This window comes from Sceloporus undulatus, chromosome 4, assembly GCF_019175285.1.
Source record: "Sceloporus undulatus isolate JIND9_A2432 ecotype Alabama chromosome 4, SceUnd_v1.1, whole genome shotgun sequence".
Classification (NCBI taxonomy): Eukaryota; Metazoa; Chordata; class Lepidosauria; order Squamata; family Phrynosomatidae; genus Sceloporus; species Sceloporus undulatus.
The window spans coordinates 68,256,161-68,275,214 of NC_056525.1; the positions used below are offsets into that span (position 1 = coordinate 68,256,161).

The 19,054-nt window shown below is 40.9% G+C and overlaps 1 protein-coding gene across 5 annotated transcripts in view; it reads left to right on the forward strand.

Moving 5' to 3' along the window:
• Positions 1-19,054, forward strand: part of TEAD3 (TEA domain transcription factor 3) — a 96,619-nt gene that overhangs the window by 40,428 nt on the left and 37,137 nt on the right. For all 5 annotated transcript variants that reach the window (XM_042462570.1, XM_042462569.1, XM_042462574.1 and 2 more), the window contains one exon: positions 9,650-9,904. In XM_042462570.1, the coding sequence (XP_042318504.1) occupies positions 9,769-9,904 (136 nt within the window). In that variant the 5' untranslated portion in view covers positions 9,650-9,768. The remainder of the gene's footprint in view (positions 1-9,649; positions 9,905-19,054) is intronic.

Below are 19,054 nucleotides of genomic sequence, written 5' to 3' on the forward strand. Positions count from 1 at the left end.
CAACAATCAAACACTTGTTCTTTTCTGTCACTAATAAAGGGATCATAGGCACAGTGAAAGAGCCACATATACTGCATACAAAGGATTCTAGAGTGAATCCCTAGTGTTTCTTGGTAACTCTAGGAAAGAAGAATGTGTGAAATGCCAAAGAGCTGCTTCTAGTCATTGTAGATTATACTGAGTTGGATGGACACAGAGCGATTCAGTATAAGGCAACTTCATACATCTATGCAGAGAAGAGGACATTTGGTGTTCTTTACCAAATGTACCAAAAGACCAGGAAGTGGAATTGAATTACTGACATAACTAGGGTGTTGATGATAGAATTCATGAAAATGCTATTTGCTGGACAATAGTTCAGCAGCAGGTAGAGTTCACCTATTATCTGATATCTTCATTAAGGCTTAAAAGGATGGTATGCTTACAGAGGGTTTTGTAATAATTGGTGACTGTTTTTAAGTGGTAGCACCTAGCAAGAACAGACTGGCATAATAGGATTCTACATAACGCTCAGAGAAGAACAGATATGAAATTGGGAAAGAAAGAATGCTGTTGGTACTTGATATTTTCTGTTTCTCCAATGGCAGGTAAGGACTTTTAAAAAATGTAAACAGGCTTTTTGCTGGTTTGAACTGGTTGATGAGGAAGGATCTTCCATGGGGGATGCTGTACTTTTATCCTGGGTGCTAATTTTTACATGCTTCTAAATTATTTTAAGTTACTGCTGTTTTTATTAGGATAGCTTATTTAACTGTTATTTTTTGTTGGAATTATGGCTCTTTTTGAATTGTATTATGTTTTAATCTATATTGTGAGTTGCCTTGGGTCCTGTATTGAGAGAAAAGTGAGATATAAATACATAAGTAAATATGTTCTGAGACAGATATAGTAGTTTGTAGAAGGAAGACAGTATAGACTAGTGCTTCTCAGGCTACCTGATGTGTGGGGGACTGATATGGGGGGATTTTTTCCTCCAGGATGCCAGGAGCTGGTACCATATGCGTGCCAATTTGCTACAGTTGTTTCTTTCTTTCCTGGAAGTTCTCCACAGACTGCAGCAGATGGCTCAGGGACTGGCAGTGTACCAAGGACCACCACTTTGATTCACACTGATTTAGACCAAAGTTTCAATCTGTGTCTTGTTGTTTCTGTTCTACACACACATCAGAGAAGTATAAAGCTCTGTGTGATGGATTTAGACTCATCAGAGATATTGCGTCCCCTTAGTTTTTGCCATTACCAGAGGTTTGTTTTCTTTCAGTTGTGAATATGAATAGTGCAGTACTTTGGTCTTCCTTCATCTAGATGTCTGTATATATCTTTTTTCTGTTAACTTTTATTTAACAGAAAATAAACTTGATTACTTCACAATCGATCTGAAGGGTAAAACAGATAGGCAAAATAAATGGCTTCCAGTATGCGTATATGACACACACCTCCAAAGTGGGTAGAAACCCAAATGAAGGTATGTTTCAGGGTGCAAGGCAGAGCAAAAAGAAGCCGGGATACTCGGGCTTAGCTTTGAAAATGAAAGTGCAACAACTCCAGTGGATGTAATTACAACATACCCAAATTGGACAGTCCAACAGGGGACATGAAGTGAAGGTGGCATGTATGGGGGGCCTCCAAGATTGTGCTCTGCCAATGTATCACTCACATACCGATTCACCGATGCCCTGTACTCGCAGAGCATCACATGTGCAACTGTGTGGCTGATCAAATAGGCGGCCATCCAGTGGAATGGCATCTGAGTGGATGTGGGAAGTACTTGGAGGTCACAGGCGATGTGTTTGTGTGACGGTGCACATGCATGGTGGGGAGGCAACAAAAAAAATTACACAGCAGCGTGGCTTGACATCACACTGTACATTCTGGCTGTGGGTATTCCACCCACCTTGGGAGGGTTCCAACTCACTTTTGGAAAAAGCAGGGTCGAGCCACTTTTTTCTGCTTCTCTGCTCCGGCTTTGAGATTCCTTCCTCCTCCTCTTCCCTTTGTAATAATGAAGTAAAATTGTGTTGTTGTTGATGGTTATAATAATATTAATAATAATATACATTACAAATATTTATCAAGTAATGGAACATGGCTATGTCTTAAAGGAAGACTTCCATAAATCTTCAGTGTCCAGTGGAGGAAGTACAAAAGATTTTTCTGAATAATAAAACATATCTGTGGGACCTCCCATATTATATACAGCTGTAGAGCTGTAATCCCACTTTAACTGTCATGGCTGCATCCTGAGAATTCCTGGGTCTTGTAATTTGAGGCGGCATTAGAGCTCTCTGGCTGAGAATGATAAAGACTCCTTCCTAAATTGCAAACCCCAGAATTCAATAGGATCTTGCACTGGCAGTTAAAGTCAAACCATAATGCTACTATGGTTGCATAGTGTGAAAGGGCCTTGTGAGGTGAAGCAAAGTACAGAAAAACTGCTGATCTAGATGTCTTCAGAGAATGCCATCATCTACCTACTTTGTATATATTTAAAAATGGCAGCACATCTCCTTAAAGAAAAGTTCCATCCCACACCTTTTGTCTTGGGTTTTGATGCTGTATTGTAATGATTGGGTAGATTTTTGGATTGATTTCTAATAGACTTTTTGTCAGATTCTTGACATGTATGCTTGTTAGCATCATTCTTCCAGGAAAATTTTTGACTAGAAAGGGGCTAAACATTCCAGAGAGCATCAGCATGGTATGATGATTTGAATGTTGCACTACCACTCTGGAGACTATGAAATCCACTGGGTGTCCTTGGGCAAGTCATATGCTCTCAGCCTCAGGGGAAGGCAATGGCAGTCCTCCTCTAAGCAAAACTTGCCAAGAAAACGCCATGATAGGATCACCCTAGGTCAGAAGTGACTTGAAGGCATACAACAACTGGCATTATAGGACTTGCAGCTTCCATTTGGGTATCTGTTGGAAATGCTCTAAACAATATATATTGGCCCTTTCCTCTCAGCCCCAAACTGATCTGCAGTACTCTTTGCATCTGTAATTTAAAGGGGGTGGGGTAAGGGTTAAAAGCTTTATACTTCAATAGTGAGGAACATGCTTTCCATGCAGAAGATCCTGGATTTAAATCCTGGCATCCCTTATTAAAAGGAATATTGGGTTGCAGCCCTAAGAAGAAATCAGAGCAAGTAGCACCCGATAAGCTAGACAGCTTCATTGGAAACGTTTTTCTGATACTTGTTTTACCCTCATTGTATTCTTCCTCTGAGCACTGAGCTCCCCCCCCCCCCATCTGATGGGAAGGTAGAACAAATGATGATGCATATTGTGGCATAATGAGAATTTGATGCTGATTAGCCTGTGATCTTTTGAACTTGAAAACTTCAAAGCAGTTGTGGGGGGGGGGGGGAACCACTCCTAGTTAGAATTGCTTCATTTAACCAGGCCCTAAGTCTGTGTATTTGTATGTTCAGCATTTGACATGGTGAATAACTTACCTGACTGGAGTCCTTCTGCAGTTGTAGACATGTTACATGTTATTGTATGGGTAGAGTGAGAAATCTGAGAACAAAGAGACGTGTGTATGTATGTGCCTTCAAATCAGTGATTTAAGATTCATTACAGTTATTTGGATGGCATTCCATAAAACAGTCTCAACAACCCACCTCTTGAAGCTATAACTGGCCATAGCACTTGATTGTTCCTGGTTTGAATTCCCAGGTTCCATCAGTCATGACAGAGCTCCTGAAAAAGTCTTTCCTTCGTGACTTTCTTCCTCCTTTGAGTGCGAGTGAACCTTCATTTGCTTCTGCTGCTACCACAACCCACTAGCTCAATGATCCCCAAACTATGCTCTGTAATGGATTTTGGACTTCAGCTCCCAGAATCCCACACTGTTGACCACCATGGCTGAGGCTTCCGAGAGCTAAAGTTCAAAATTTCTTACAGGACACAGTTTGAGGACCACTACACTAGGTCATCTGCTCTCCTTCTGCCTGTTCAGTGGTGAAGTCTGTACTCAGAGAAAGAGAGCAAGCGGACAGAGGTGATCTGGGCATGCAGATAATTTCTTGTATGGAGGGATTCCAAAAACTTGGAATCTCTGCAGCTTATTAGTTTCATCTTATGGTCACAATGGGATGTTGACACTTAGTTTTGCTTTCTCCTAGGACTTTTGTAGGGCATTGTCAGTGTGAGAACAAACATGCTTGTTTCCTTCTCTCTCCCCCCCCCCCCCCCCCCCCCCATTTCTTGCTTTGGCTGATGTTCAGCAAAAGCATCTTTGCCACCAGAGCTATTAACAAGAATCTTTGAGCCAGAGCCACCTACTCACAACCTCACTGTGTTCCTAATGTCTCCTGCAGTTTCACTTTGCAAACACATCTTCACACATGTTTGCCTCCTCTTGAACTTTCTACCTCCTGAATACTCCCTGGCAGCTTGATCCCTGGGCACCACTTTACAGCTCTGTGTGTGCTTGTGCATGTGTGTTTGTGTGCGTGCATGTGGAAGAAAGCAAGCTGGAGAGAGTTGATGAATAAGAGAGTGTTGGGAGCCATGTGCGAACAGCAGCACCCCCCTCCCTTCATCCCTCCTCTTTCCTTTGGCTAGCTGCTGTAGTTCTGATCTCCTTATTTGGCGACATCATTCCCAAAGAAGGGGTGGGGTGGGTGAAAGGGGAGGGGGAGCAAAAGAGACGGTGTGACATCACACCACTCAGGGACCAGTAGACAAGAAGTTACTTTTAAAAAAAATCACAAAACTCTTGAGCCAATTTGTTGTTGGCAGTTTCTTTAAAAGGAGATGTCTGTCCCAGACCTTTGTTGTACTCTGTCCGGGTAGCTGAAGGAGACACCTCTCTGTTCTGAGCTCTGCATGGGCAGCAGCTGCTGCTGCTGCTGAACATGTTGTTGCAAAACACTCAGCTGCTCTGGCAGAGTGAAGGAGAAAGGGAGAAGGAAATACTGGCAGGCACTATTTCCAGGCCTGCTTATACAACTTAGTTGCAGAGAGGGATTCAACTCCTGCACACATCAGCCAGGAATGTTTCTGAAATGTACTTGGGTCATCCAGAATCATAGAGTTGGAAATACCCTATCTAATCCACATCCCCCCTCCCTCATCATGCTAGTATCCACTGCTAAAGCAACCATTAGAGATAGCTATCTAACCTCTGTTTGAAAACCTCCATTGTCTATTTGTAAGGGGAAAGGGGGGAATGCAGGGAATATTTAGTAACTTTAGGATTGACTTAATGCTATGAATAGGAAAGAACTAAGATTTGCTCATAAGATCGAAAAGACAGGACATACAGTTTCTAGATTTTGAAAAATAACTACAATATTTTTTTCTCTATCTGTTACATGGACAAAAATAGAAACTACATTAATTGTGTAAAGGCATAAATTCGAAAACAGAATAAGATTAAACAACATTATGATAACATTCAAAGTAGAGAGCTGATCAGTCGGAAGTGATATGTATGTTATATGTAATTTTACTTATGTCAGGGGTAGAGGGAATTGTCGCTTTTGGGTTAAATGTCAAATGTTCTTTTATGGTGTAATGTTGTCATGTTATGATGGTTTGGTGTTTGTAAAGAAATGAAAAAAAAATTAATAAAAAAACAAACAAACAAAAACCCTCCATTATCCATTGCCTTCTAAGGTAGCCTATATCACTGCTAAGGTGTTCTTATTGTTGGGAAGTTCTGATTCATTCAAGTTGGGTAATATCTTTTATAACCACCTAAGTATCACAAATGTGGTGGCCTTACAAATTCTCTTAGGCCCTTATCACACAAGCAAAATTTGAAGTTATCCCAGGGTCAATGTGAAGGCAATGCAGGGACAATCATGGGGTGTCAAGTTTGTTTATCACAGGAAGCCAAACACAATCAGGAGCCATCTTAAACACAATTGAGGGGGGCATTCCAGGATTAGGTAAATTGGGGGGGGGGGGAGGATTTACTTAACACTGGAATGACCTTGGAATGACCCACTGAATGTGTTTAAGATGGCTCCTGATGATTGCCCCTGCATTGCCTTCACATTGACTCTGGGATAACTTCAAATTTTGCTCGTGTGATAAGGGCCTTAGGTTTGGATCCTAAGACCACAGCCAAGAAAGAGTAATTCCTCAGCCTCTGTAGTCCTTTGAGCTGTCTGGAAAACCTCCCCTAAGGATCATTTAAATCTGCAGTTGCCACTGGGGGTTGAAAATTGAGTGCAGGCACACTATGGATGTGAACAGAGTTCTGGATTTGGAGCAGTCCCCCTTGCTACCTAAGTCTGCCCTGTTGAAGAGTCTTGACTGTCAGGAGAGGATTTTCAGGGTATTTGTCCAATTGCAGGGGAGTTAAAGGTCAGAAAAGTCTCTCTCACCCATCCAACTCCTTTTTTCTGCATGTTATCCAAATCAATGGGTTTGGGTGATGCTTATACAGTAATTATTTTTAAAAAGTTAACAAAGTACTATAATGAGTTGATATTAAATTAGAATTTAATTTTTAAACATTTTAGGGCACTTGAAAACAGAATATCTGATTAAAATTAAATCAGTAGGCTTATTACAGTACAGTATTATACTTGTAGCAGGAGGATATAATTAATTGTCATCTATTTTGCTTTTTGTGTCTGATAATTGATAGCTAAATTCTTTTGTAAAACGAATTAGGAACTAGGCACTCACATTTTTAGTGCAACTTCAGTTGTCAACAAATGCAGGGTACCTACCTACCTACCCAGGTCTTCCTGTGAATTTTGTGGCAGTCTTCACTCTTCAGTGAGTGTGGGGCTAAACAAGGAGTTAAGCCTTTTTATCTCAGGAGTGATAGTTAGAGATCAAAACAAATGTTTCTGCCTAACCTGTTTTGAGGCACAGAATAGTTCATGCCATTGCAGTCACTTAGGAATAGTGCTGAAAAATGACAGCACCATAGTAACTCCACAAGTGTATTCACATGTACATCACTTGATTCCTCATTGCTTGCTTACTCAATAACTCACAGCTGAATATGTGAACTGCACATAAAATGTATAATACAGGTTGAGTCTCCCTTATCCAAAATGCTTGGGACCAGAAGTGTTTTGGATATCGGATTATTTCAGATTTTGGAATACCTGTATTTGTATATATGCACATAATGAGATATCATGGAGATGGGAGCCAAGTCTAAACACAAAATTAATTTTTGTTTCATAGCCTGAAAGTATTTTTACACAATATTTTTAAATAATGAAATAAAGTTTGTATACATTGAACCATCAGAAAGCAAAGATGTTACTGTCTCAGTCACTCATGAAAAAAGTGTCGGTTTTTGGAATATTTTCCAAATATATTGGGAGGCAGGCAGTAAGTAGTGTTTAAATGAGCATGAATGTTTAGAGTTTTACTGAGGAAGATTAAAAGCTGTTCTGAGATAAGCAGCAATATTTGGCTATTGGAACGTTTGCTCCTCCCAAATACACACCAGCATCTAAGCATTAATCAAACTGCTTTAATGTTTTAGTCTTCTCTGCAGAACTGTGGAAGCTAGAATGTTGTTTTAAAAACAGCAACCACCAAAGCTTACCTTATCCAGGTCCCTTACTAACCACCAGATTCTAGATGTATTCAGTGCCATGTGTTGTACTTTCAGTCATGTAGGGTGTAATCATACTAGCCTTAGGCTTAAATGGAATCGTTTATGTTGAACTGAAACTTATGTTCTATGGCTAAGAGAACACCACCTTTAAAAACACACAGGTATAAAATATGTGTAGCAAAAATACCTGCACAGTGGCAAATGCTAAAAAAGAATCATTTGTCTGTATTAGTTTCCCGCTACCCCCAACCCCAGTATATGTGTATACAATTCAGCCACCTTTCTGTGCATTTTTTTTCTGAACTTGGTCTGTATCAGAAAGTGTTCATGGTAAATTTAATATTGTAAACAGGGCATATAGAACACAATAGTCTCTTAACTACAGTTTATGTTTATAAAATTGCTGCTATGTGAGAGGCTTCTGTACATCTGATGCATTTGGACTAATATGCAGTAGGATATTTTTAAACACCCTTTACATTGTTTGTAGCGGGAGGTATTTTCCAACCCCAATAAAAATTCCAATGTATTGCAGGGCATATTGAGAGCCAAAAAACCCAAGTAACTGACACTAAATACTAAAAACAAAATAAAATTACAAGTGTATATTTTATGTATCATAAGATATTTTCATATCGCAATAAATTCCAACCCATGAAAGGAATTGCAGACTTTCTCCCCCCCCCCCCCGCCCCAATTAATCCAGCCTACTGACAATCAGAGTACTTCACTTTAGCTTGTTTGCATCATGGTTTCTCCTCCCCCCCCCAAACAAAACCCATGGAACACTTTTTATGTGTCAGTATACAGTACTGAGACCAAATGGCAAACATGAAATAATTTTTTGTGATACGCATGTATTTCTGTATTTTTATTCAAGGTGTGTTTTGTGTATAGAAAGAAAACTGTAAATTGCAAGTAGCTGAAATTTGAATTTTTTAGAGTGTTTGCACTGAGGCCAGGGGCTGGTAATTTACAGTCTCACACAATCCTGACAGGCCACAGTAATATGTTATCCCAAACCAGAAGTGCTATGACTTCACCTTCAATTTCAGTTTCACCCAAATAGCCCCCCCCCCCCAGCAAAAGTACCACATTTGGGTGTGATTTTGCATGGAAGTAGAACAAAAATCAGCCTTTTTTTCATGTGGGAGAGTCTAGGACAGACTTGCACAACCTGGCAGTAGGAAGAGGCCAAAATTACAATAGGCTAACTTCTTTGGGCCTTAGATAGGTTTGAATTAATTATTATTAATTTAATTTAGTATTTATTTATTAATAATAATTAACATTATTCATATTAATTCCACCCTTGTCTGCCTGGCCCTTTCTTCAAGATAAAGCCAAGCAGCGGAGAAGCACTGCAAGTGTTCACCCATCCTCATCCTCCATCTTTCATTCTCCTCAAGAGAAAGCCAAGCAGTAGAGCAGCCTTGAAGGACAAGTATTGGCCTATCCTCCTCCTCTGCTATCCGGCCTCCTCCTCAGGAGAAAGCTGGATGGTGGAGGAGCCTTGCTTGGCAAACATTTGCCCATCCGCCTCCTCCTCTGCTGCCTGGCCTTCTCCTCAAGAGAAAGACAAGCAGCAGAGGTACTTTGAAATCATTCCACATCCTCATGGGCCACCCAAAATCCTCTGGCGGGCCACATGTGGCACCCAGGCCATATGTTGTGCAGACCTGGTCTAGGAACTTCAAGATTGTCCTGATGGACATTGGGGCACATGCAACCCACAGGTGAAGCTTTCTCCACTGCTTTCCCATAAGGATTACCTTGTGGGTTTACATTTGTATACATTCTGCAAGAAAAAAAATGCATCTGAACCAAGTCCCATCCTGGTATGAAGAAGCATGTGGTAGAGTGGATGCTAGATTCCAGGAGACCTTTTCTGCTTTTGAAGTCTTGCCTTCCTCTCTGTTTCATACAAAATACATACTGCAGGCAGTCCCTTTTCAGTTCTGCCTTTTCTGTGATTCTCTATGAATGAGCCCCCTCTTCATGATTCTGTATTTACTTTTGCATTCAAAAGAATGAGGTTGTGTATTCTAGAGTCAGGATACAGCCAATGGCACTTTGATTAATCCATCATCTTTTGCTTCCTTTTAGGTTAACGAGTTGCCATTTAGGGCTCAGGGTCAGAGCCCAGGGCAGCCATCACAATAGCGTCCAACAGCTGGAACGCTAGCGGCAGCCCCGGGGAGGGGCGAGAAGATGGACAAGACGGGATGGACAAGAGTCTGGACAATGATGCCGAAGGTGTGTGGAGTCCAGACATTGAACAGAGCTTCCAGGAGGCGCTGGCGATATATCCACCCTGTGGCCGGCGCAAGATTATCCTCTCGGACGAGGGCAAAATGTATGGTGAGTAAGACTGATATTCCAATCATGATAGATTGGAGAATATATTTATTATTTACTTACTACACACTGATATCATACCTTTCATCTTAAGTAGTTTATGGTGATGTGCATAGTACCTTCTGACTGTCCTCATTTATCCTTTCAGTATTTATGAAAGATGATTTCGGCTGACACTGCATAACCCTCTCAAGGTAATGCAGTGAAATTCATGGTAAAGTGAGGACTTGAAGCATGGTTGTCCTTTTCCTAAACCAATGCTTTACCTACTATGGCACACGGTTTCACATTTTCCTTTAACCTTTAGTGAAAAGAGAGGTGGTGTGACCTAGCCTGGTCTGTAAAACTGAGCAATATGCATTGGCATAGCTAAACAAGAAGACATTGTCCAATAAAAAAAAAAATCATAGAATCATGGAGTTGGATGAGACCACAAGGGCCATCAAGTCCAACCCCCTGCCATGCAGGAAATCACAATCAAAGCATGCCCAACAGTAATCAAAGGAATCTTGTAGCACCCTGAGACCACTAAAAGAAAGAGATTGGCAGCATGAATATGGTACTTAGAATGATGAGACTTGGTATTTATTTGTAAAAATGGGAGAATGAGGTACAAAATAGTTATTTCACACTGAATCTTATGGCTATGGGCAAATTCTGCCAATCTATTTTGTAAAATAGATTCTCTGAAGATGCCAGCCACAGATGCTGGAGAAACATCAGGAATAAACTCTTCTAGATCATGGCTACATAGCCCAAAAAAACTATGGATGCCAGCTATGAAAGCCTTCAATCTCACTATTTTCTAAAGTATGTTCCGAAGATGATAATATATGATGATGCCCTTCCTGCATCTGAAGATTGGATCTAGAGTGTTTTTACCTATCCTCTGTCATCAGTGCTAAAGAAGTTGCTTAAAATAGCCATCTAGTTGCCATGTTTGTACAGTTTAATACACTAAATCCTTCCAGCTGTTGGCTAGTGAAACTCAGGTGGGGGAGGAGGAATTTACTTTTCTCAAATATTTTAAGTTTACCTCTTAAACACCAGACTTGAGAAGCTAAAAACAGATTTTGCTCCTGGCATCTCAGTCTGTTGCTTTCAAGTCTGTGTGAGTGGCTTGGCTCTTGCTGTATGTTATCTCCCTGATCGCTGGGGGTGATAGTGAAGGAGGTGGACTATCTGAAGCCTGTGACACTAAGGGGGGATTATATGTGTATGGAGCTGGCCATCTTGGAATGAATAAAGAACTCTAGGGGAGTTTTGAACTCTTCTTCTTTAGACTGATGACTCAGATTTCCTTCATACTTCCCTCACTCTATATATCCCTCCCACTCCCTTATGCCTCACCTCTCCCTTGCCTCCCACTCTTTTCTCTGCCTGGCTTGACTAACTGGTTTGGTAAGTTCATTCCTGTCAAAGAGAGATTGATTTTGTCTGCTTGAGGATCCCACATGCCTGCCTTCAGGCTTGAAAGGTGGTGTATCTAGCCTCTCATACAGGTCATAAACAAAACACTCCATTCTCCTTTCAAGGTTTGCTCATTACCATTTTTCTTGTGTTCAATTTTATTCAATGCCACAACATGACCTGTGTGGTTTAAGTATTTGCTGTTGTGGAGCTGTACTTTGAGAATGGCTAAACTTTGTATTCATTCTTCCTGGGATTAAGCCCCTAAATGGGACTTCCTTCTGAGAAAACATGTGTGGGATTGTGCTGTGGAATAGTTTCCATTGGGATAGCATCTCCCATCTCTGTAGATTAAATGTGACCTAATTAAGTCAGTGACATCACCAATTATAGCCTTTGCTTACCATCTAAATCAGGATATTGATACTTTGCACTAGTGGAATATTTTGCTTATTCATTGACTCAAAATACTTACTATATGATATTAATTTATTGAAGTCATGTTGTTTTTCATTTTTATGAATATCTTGTTGTAGATTTGAACTGTAATAGTTGTATAAGCCTTGAGATAACAAATTACACATGAATTACACATGTTGGTTGGTTCCAGTAATCTCGAGGAGCCAATATGATGTAGTGGTTTGAGCACTGGACTATGTATATTTCTGGAGACCAGGGTTTAAATCCCTGTTTGGGCATGAAAACCCTCTGGGTGATACCAAGCACATCACATTCACTCAGCCTCAGGGAAGGAAAAGGCAAACCCTCTCTGAACAAATCTCGTTGAGAAAACCACATGAGAGAGTCACCTTAGGGTCACTGCACCTCCAAAACACTGCAAAGAACAACAGCAGGCCAGTAATTTGACAGTGACTATCTTGAAATCCACACCCCACAATACTAATCTTAATACTGTTTACTCCACCTGTGTAGTACATTACGTAGGAGCTACAAACTTGCACAAGATCACAGTTCCAAAATCACATTCCTCAGATGAGTCAGTCACACAGAATTTGCTCAAATGGACCCCTGGCATATTCTTGCCACTATCATTTACTGTATATTGATGCAACTCCTGCAGTGAGAGAAGAGAAGGAGATGTTTTATTAGTTGCTGTGATATGCTGGCCTTGAGCTTACTTTTCATTGCCAGATAAGAGGGAAATCACATAACACCATGCCACAGGAAGATATATATATATATATATATATATATATATATATATATATATATAAAACTGCCCTACTCCTTACCTTGAAATACATATGTTCTTGGTTTTTTTTTTAATTCTCTAGAATTGTCAACCTTTCACATCTAATGTGCCCCCAGAAGGCTTTAAGTTGTGGGGTGTATTGACTTAAATATAAACATCCATCATAAATGGTTTATCTGAACAGATTCTCAACAAGCTAATTTTCTTGTATGCTGTTGCCCCAGGTTTTTCTCTGTCATAATAAGATTTTGGCCCGCCCATGTTCATCAGAACTGTATCCTGTTGTTGCACAGTGAATTGTGCAAACAAGCATTATGTTGTGCTTCCTACTCATGAGCTCCAGCTAGAGTTCCTTTTGTGATGTCATCCTCTGTGACCTCAAAGAACTATCTCCATGGGAATGTATAGCCTTGTTAACAAACACTGCTTTAATGACTACGTTGAACAAGTGAGGATTGGGGAGCTAATATTCCCTCTTGCTTTAAGTCAGGGGTGAGGAAGTACAGCCTTCTTCCCTAGGCCGTTTGTGAGGCCCTTGTACCCCCTTGGGCAAGTCACAGAGTCTTAGGGGAAGGCAAACCTCCTCAGAACAAATTTTGCCAAGAAAACCCCATGATAAGTTTGCCTTAGGGTCCCCATAAGAATGACTTGAAGGTACATAACAACATCAACAAAGTCCCCCAGTATTGTTTTATTTACTGTATTTATTTATTTATTTTAAAACCTCTGACTGGTTTACTTCCTGATTAGAAAACAGTCCTCTCCTGGGCCTGGAATAGTCTGTTCCCAACTCCAAATGTGGTGAAATTGCTCCAACCCATTTTGGGAATTAGGGACATTTTGTACACACACACAAACAAAATATTTCAAGAAGAAAAGTTTTTTTAAAATTCGCAGGTTGGGGTGCAATGTCGTGTGGAACCTCTGAAGGTACTGTGGGGAAGCTAGTGCTGACTCCAACCATTAGCAAGTGCTTATGCCTACTTTAAGTACAAAACCTTTTTCTTTTTTGGTTTCAAAGTTGGCTAAAGTATGGCTCAAGGTTTAAGCCTAAACAGTGGTCTCCTTATCATCTGGTGGCACTGCCCTGCTCTTGGTTTAATTTGGTACCCTTTAGACTAGAAATAGGAATCATGTATTCTTCCAAATTAGACTGTTAGATCCAGCAGGCCTAGCTGGCGTAGCCATTGATGAGAATGTGGGTTCCTCTGAGGTTCAACAAGATCTGAAGGGCTGCACAATTCCCATTCCAGCTTGAGGTTTTGAGAACCATGTGAAGGTTGTTTTATCTGTGAGTCTGTCTTGAGAGCTTGATAAAACAATTACTGTAAATGATTCCAGTGTTGTAGCTGGGTTCCAGTTGTCCACGTCTTGCTCATGGAGTTGGCAGTTAGCTATGAATGAACTGTTTGTATGTGTGAATATCAATAGAAATGCATTGCTATTGCTTCACTTGTTCCAGGGCTGGACTCTATGCTAAGCCTTGAGGTTGAATCCTGGCCTGTGGTATTCTTTTAACTGCCCTTTGTGCATCCCATTGTTCTGAAGGGCAGCAAAGGAAAACATGTACCTATTATTCCATCCCAGGAAAAGATGTTGCCCAAGGGAACTGTGATACATTGAACCCTTTATCCTTCTTCCGACGTAGGCAACTTAGCAGAAGTCCCCAAGCCACAGGAGCTCTGCAATGGAGGCAAGAATGGAAGGTTTCTGGAGAGGCACATTTTTAAGATTTCTCCAGGAATAGCTGGAGTGCCGCTGGGGAGCTTGGCCTTTGTTCATCAACCCAAGTGTACAAACTGGTTTTTCCAGCTACTTGGAGACATCTGGCAATTCCTTAAAGAAACAGCAGCCGTGTTGTGCTTCTACCTTTTTAGCTAAGCTACTTTTCAGTCAGTTTAGAGGCTCATTTTTGCCTTACTTAATATTATGCTCCATCCACCTCAGCTTTTCTTCACTCTTCAGCACCCTATCCTAGACTGTGTCTTGATTAAGTGGAGTTTTCTAGTTGGCCACCCTCCCAGAGCTGAAGCACAAGCTGACTCAGGTTCAAGACCAGTCTTGGTGGGATGGGGGCTGGCTTGGAGGTGTCCATTGGATCTTCTGAGTTTACCTGTTCTCATCCCTAATTCCTTTTGTTAGAAGAAGGCTTGAAGCAAACCAATCCCCTGCCATTGGTGCCAGTTACACCCTTTTTTTCTTGTGCTCAGTAGACTTCTGCAAGCCTATATGTAGGAAATTTACATGAACCGCAACAGCAATGGTATGTTTTGCTTGAGACACTGGCCAAAGAGGGTCCCTTGAGTCCCATCCCATCACAGTTTTGTTCTCAACCTTAATTCATGTGTGCAACATGTACTGTTTTCTTAACTTTAATTTATGTGTCTAAATGGTTGCTGAGGCAGAGCTGGCCCTTTGATATCTTGAAAAAAAACAAAAGAAAAAACTCAACCACAAGTCAACAGCTTACCTTACAATCTTTCTGAGTAATTAAGTTGTATAGTTGTGGTCTTAATCTTATGTTCCTTCACAGTTTCATGCTATTTCAGATAATTGAGTCAAATATGTTCTAGATCTTTAAAAGAAATGCCTTGCCTTTAAGCGTAGTTGGGGAATGTGCAGCCCTCTAGATACTGTTAGACCCATCATTCCTCCTTACTTTTTTGAAAATGGTTGGTGGGAGCTGCATTCCAACAACTCTGTAGGGTCCCATTTTCCCCACTTCTCTTGAAGAGTCTTAAGGTGATTCCAGACAAGCCTGATATCCTGATAATGCCCTACCTCAACACAGTATTTTACAGGTGGCTCATACACTGTGTACTATATGCAACCCTTCCATATTTCCCTATCACATCTATTATTTTTTCTTAGCAAGAAAAAAAATCCTCAAGGAAGAAAATACGCCTTCTAAACAATAGTGTTTAGCAGCCAACCAGAAGCACTCTTAATCCTTAATATGACAGAAACACTGTGTATAGCAGGTGCAGGTGCCTTCAAGTAACCCTGTCAACCTATGGCAACCCTGTGAGTTTCACAGGGTCTTCTTAGGCAAGGAATACTCAGAGGCAGTTTTGCCAGTTCCTTCCTCTGAAATATAGCTTACAGTTCCTGGTATTCATTGGAAGTCTCCCATCTAAGTAGTAACCAGGGCCAACCCTGCTTAGCTTCCAAAATCAGAGGGAATAGGTGCCATTAGTGTATTTACTGCAACCAATAGCTGCTTCTTTTGTTACTTGCTTTTTAATAAGACAAATTAAAATGGCCAAAGATAGGCAGCTTTGACAAGTAAAAGTTCATTTATTTTCAGGGCAGTTTGCCATGTGCATATCATAATCATAACCTTAATGGCCCTTATGCTATAAAGGTATACATTTTCGATGCTTGCTTGTTTCACATCCATGTTATTTATTCCTATAAATAAATAGGGAGCAGCAGCCAATATCTGTTATTTATTTGCTGTAATACTATGTGATCATATTCTTGCAAGTAGCAAGTTGAGTTTCACAGATCTTTAATATATTTACATATTCTCTTCACATATGAGGGCCCGCTAACACATTATTCCTCATCCCCACTCAAAGTCAGTCATCACAAGCTTTTCTTGGCCCTACACACGGAGAAACATAGTGCATATACTGTTGAGTACCAGTACATTGAACTGTGCTATCTTAGTCATCAGTATTTCTGCTAGGTTTACTAAAGAACTTTAGGGCTAGAATCCTGTTGGTGACATAATATCACTGTACCTACCCTTGCACTGATGGCTGGACATTTTAGGATGTTGCATAATGGTTGTATCATTATTGGCATTGTGCAAGCAGACTGGCGAGACCACTGCATGAGCAGTAGCACTTTTTACGGTGTTTCATGAGCACACTTTAGCAGTCTATTGATTGCTGTACAGAGAGAAAGTGGATTGATGTAATGTGAGTTGAGAATTGCATTCTCCATTCTGGATCTACACTTATTACTCAGTCCCTCAATTGGATCATGGAGCAGATTCACAGGTTAAATTCATTTTTATTGTTATAATATTTATTACATTTTCCCTCCAAAGGACAAAAGGCAGCTCACAGCAATGTATTTGGTGCAGACATAAGCCCAAGTGAAGATTAATCACTTAAATGAACTAAAATGTTGGGTGAACTGGACTTGAGGACAAAACTAAAGTGAAAAAGAGGCAGAAATAGGGCATCCTCCCTTAAGAGTACATAATCTACTCTGGCAAACTGTTCTCGCATAAGCAAACCAATTGTCCACCCCCTTTTAGGATGTGTTTGTGTGTGTGTGTGTGCACGCACATAGTAGAGAGGTGCGCTTTCTTTACAAATAATTGAACATTCATCTTTGTGTGAGGAATTCCTTTTGTGTGAGAAATGTGCATTTGTACATAACTGGTGCAGAAACAATACACAAGTTGGATGCATCATTCAGAATAATAATAAAAGAGCTGTCTAATACTATTTAATGTTTTGTCAATACAGTCTTGCCTTACCTATGTCGCTTATATATACGTACACCATGTTCTATACTAAAAGCCTAGCAATTGATTCACAAAGGCATTATTTTTGACATTCTAATAGGAAGACTGCTCTTTAGCTGTGGGTGTTTCTTGTCTAGATTGAACTTGGTGAAACATTCCTTCCGTTACTTTCCAACCTTGGATGGGTCAGTGGGTGACCCACGCAAGGCTTCTGAGAGGTCAAAGATAGCTTCATTTTGAGGCAGGTGCTAGAAGTAGAATGCCTCAGGAATCCCAGAACATTGACTAGACGAGCCGAACGCCTACGATAAATGGGTCATACTTGGCTAAAGGATGAGCCAGTTACTGACATGGGGACTGATCTCCCAGCTGCTGCAAAGAGCGGATGAGGGGAAGGAGAAAGAGTTGTGACCTGTGGTAACCTATAGCATTTGAATGATGGCCAGTGCACAAGAGTGGAGAGAGAGCAGAGAGGGTTTGGTCCCTGTATAGCAAGGGGCATTTCTTTCTCCTCCGGTGGGTTAGGGAATTCAGCCAGGCACACGGGAGGCTGAGCACTTGCCCCAGACAGCAGGTGTAACTTGAGTTGTATTCCGTCAGGGCTGGTATGCTGCTGAATGCTCATTGGCTGGAAGGTTGCCCCACTAGGTTATTTTTAACAGAGCTGTCCAACTGGTTCACGTGGTGGTGTCAGGGAAGAGGAATTTGGGGAATGTAGTAATTTGGAGGAGGACGTGCCCTCCGAGAGGGAATGGCACAGCCTCTGGTGAATCATGGGACTGGGACAGCTGAGCAGAGGCAGGTCTGCAGTGCCTGCCGGTACCAGAGAGACAGTTAGCCATGGCAGGTGCCCAGAGGGGGAAGGGTCCCTGTGCAGAGCTTCTCAATTGGCTCTACATTTGGGGCACAATCAGGGACAAATGGCATGAAAGAAGAAGGTGGGGGCAGGATGTACAAAAAGTTTTCCTGCTGAGTGTACACACACACTACTGCTGCTACCTTTTGTTTTGTTGTTGTTGTTTTTTTAAAGCCTACTTTTATATTGTCTCTTAACATGCAAAGTGTCTCATAGTATTTACTGTACTGTGATATACAATCGTCTTGTGAAGTGGGTGACTATTACATTTTAGAACCAAATTTGATGTTATTAAGGAGACGGATCATTGTCTTTTGAGAGTAGCAGTGGCAGCAGCTGTTCGTGTTGTTTTAATGAAAAGCAATCTGGATGGCTGAAAGCTTGATTGGAGGGGCCAGGGAGAACTTTTGCTTAACCTTTTCTCTCTAGCTATTTTTTCCTATTTAGATTATGCCACTAAACCATTTCCCCCCTGTTTATTAGAACAGTAAAAGTACATGCTTCTTGAAGCACCTCATGCCACTGTATCTCTGCTCTTCAGGTAGTTTTAAAAGTGAAATTGCTATATTCATATCCCATGTAACTTCTAGTTTGTGTCTTAACAAAGGAAGAAACTAAGGCACAGAGTGTGTGTCTTGACCTGCCCACATATCTACAAGCTTCAAGTGCAGTCAGCTGGGATCTCCTATGATTAAATTCTGCTGTCGATTTGGTCACAATGATTACTAGCAACTGGTATGTTACACAGAACTACATATGAGTTTGTATACACACACATGAACAGCTTTTTATACACAAACTGGGTACAAGTTTGATTCGCTGGCAGGAGAATGAGAAAATTAGTGTGATGATTAGTGGCTTGCATCTCTGAAATAGCATAATATAATTTATCTGCTAAATTATATTCTGACTTTAAATAAATAAATAATAAAAAATTATTTATATACCACCCTTCTACAAAACCAGGGCGGTGCACAACATTCCATAAAATACAACACTTGAACATTATACAATCAAAATTAAAATCCAGTAAAACACTTCAGCCAGCTTGCCACTGCTGACGTAGAGAAGAGGGAGAGATTACTCGGGGCTCACATCAGGGAATGCCTGTTTGAATAAAAAGGTCTTCAGCCCCTTTTTGAACTGGGCCAGGGAGGTGGCCGAGCGGAGCTCAATGGGCAGAGAGTTCCA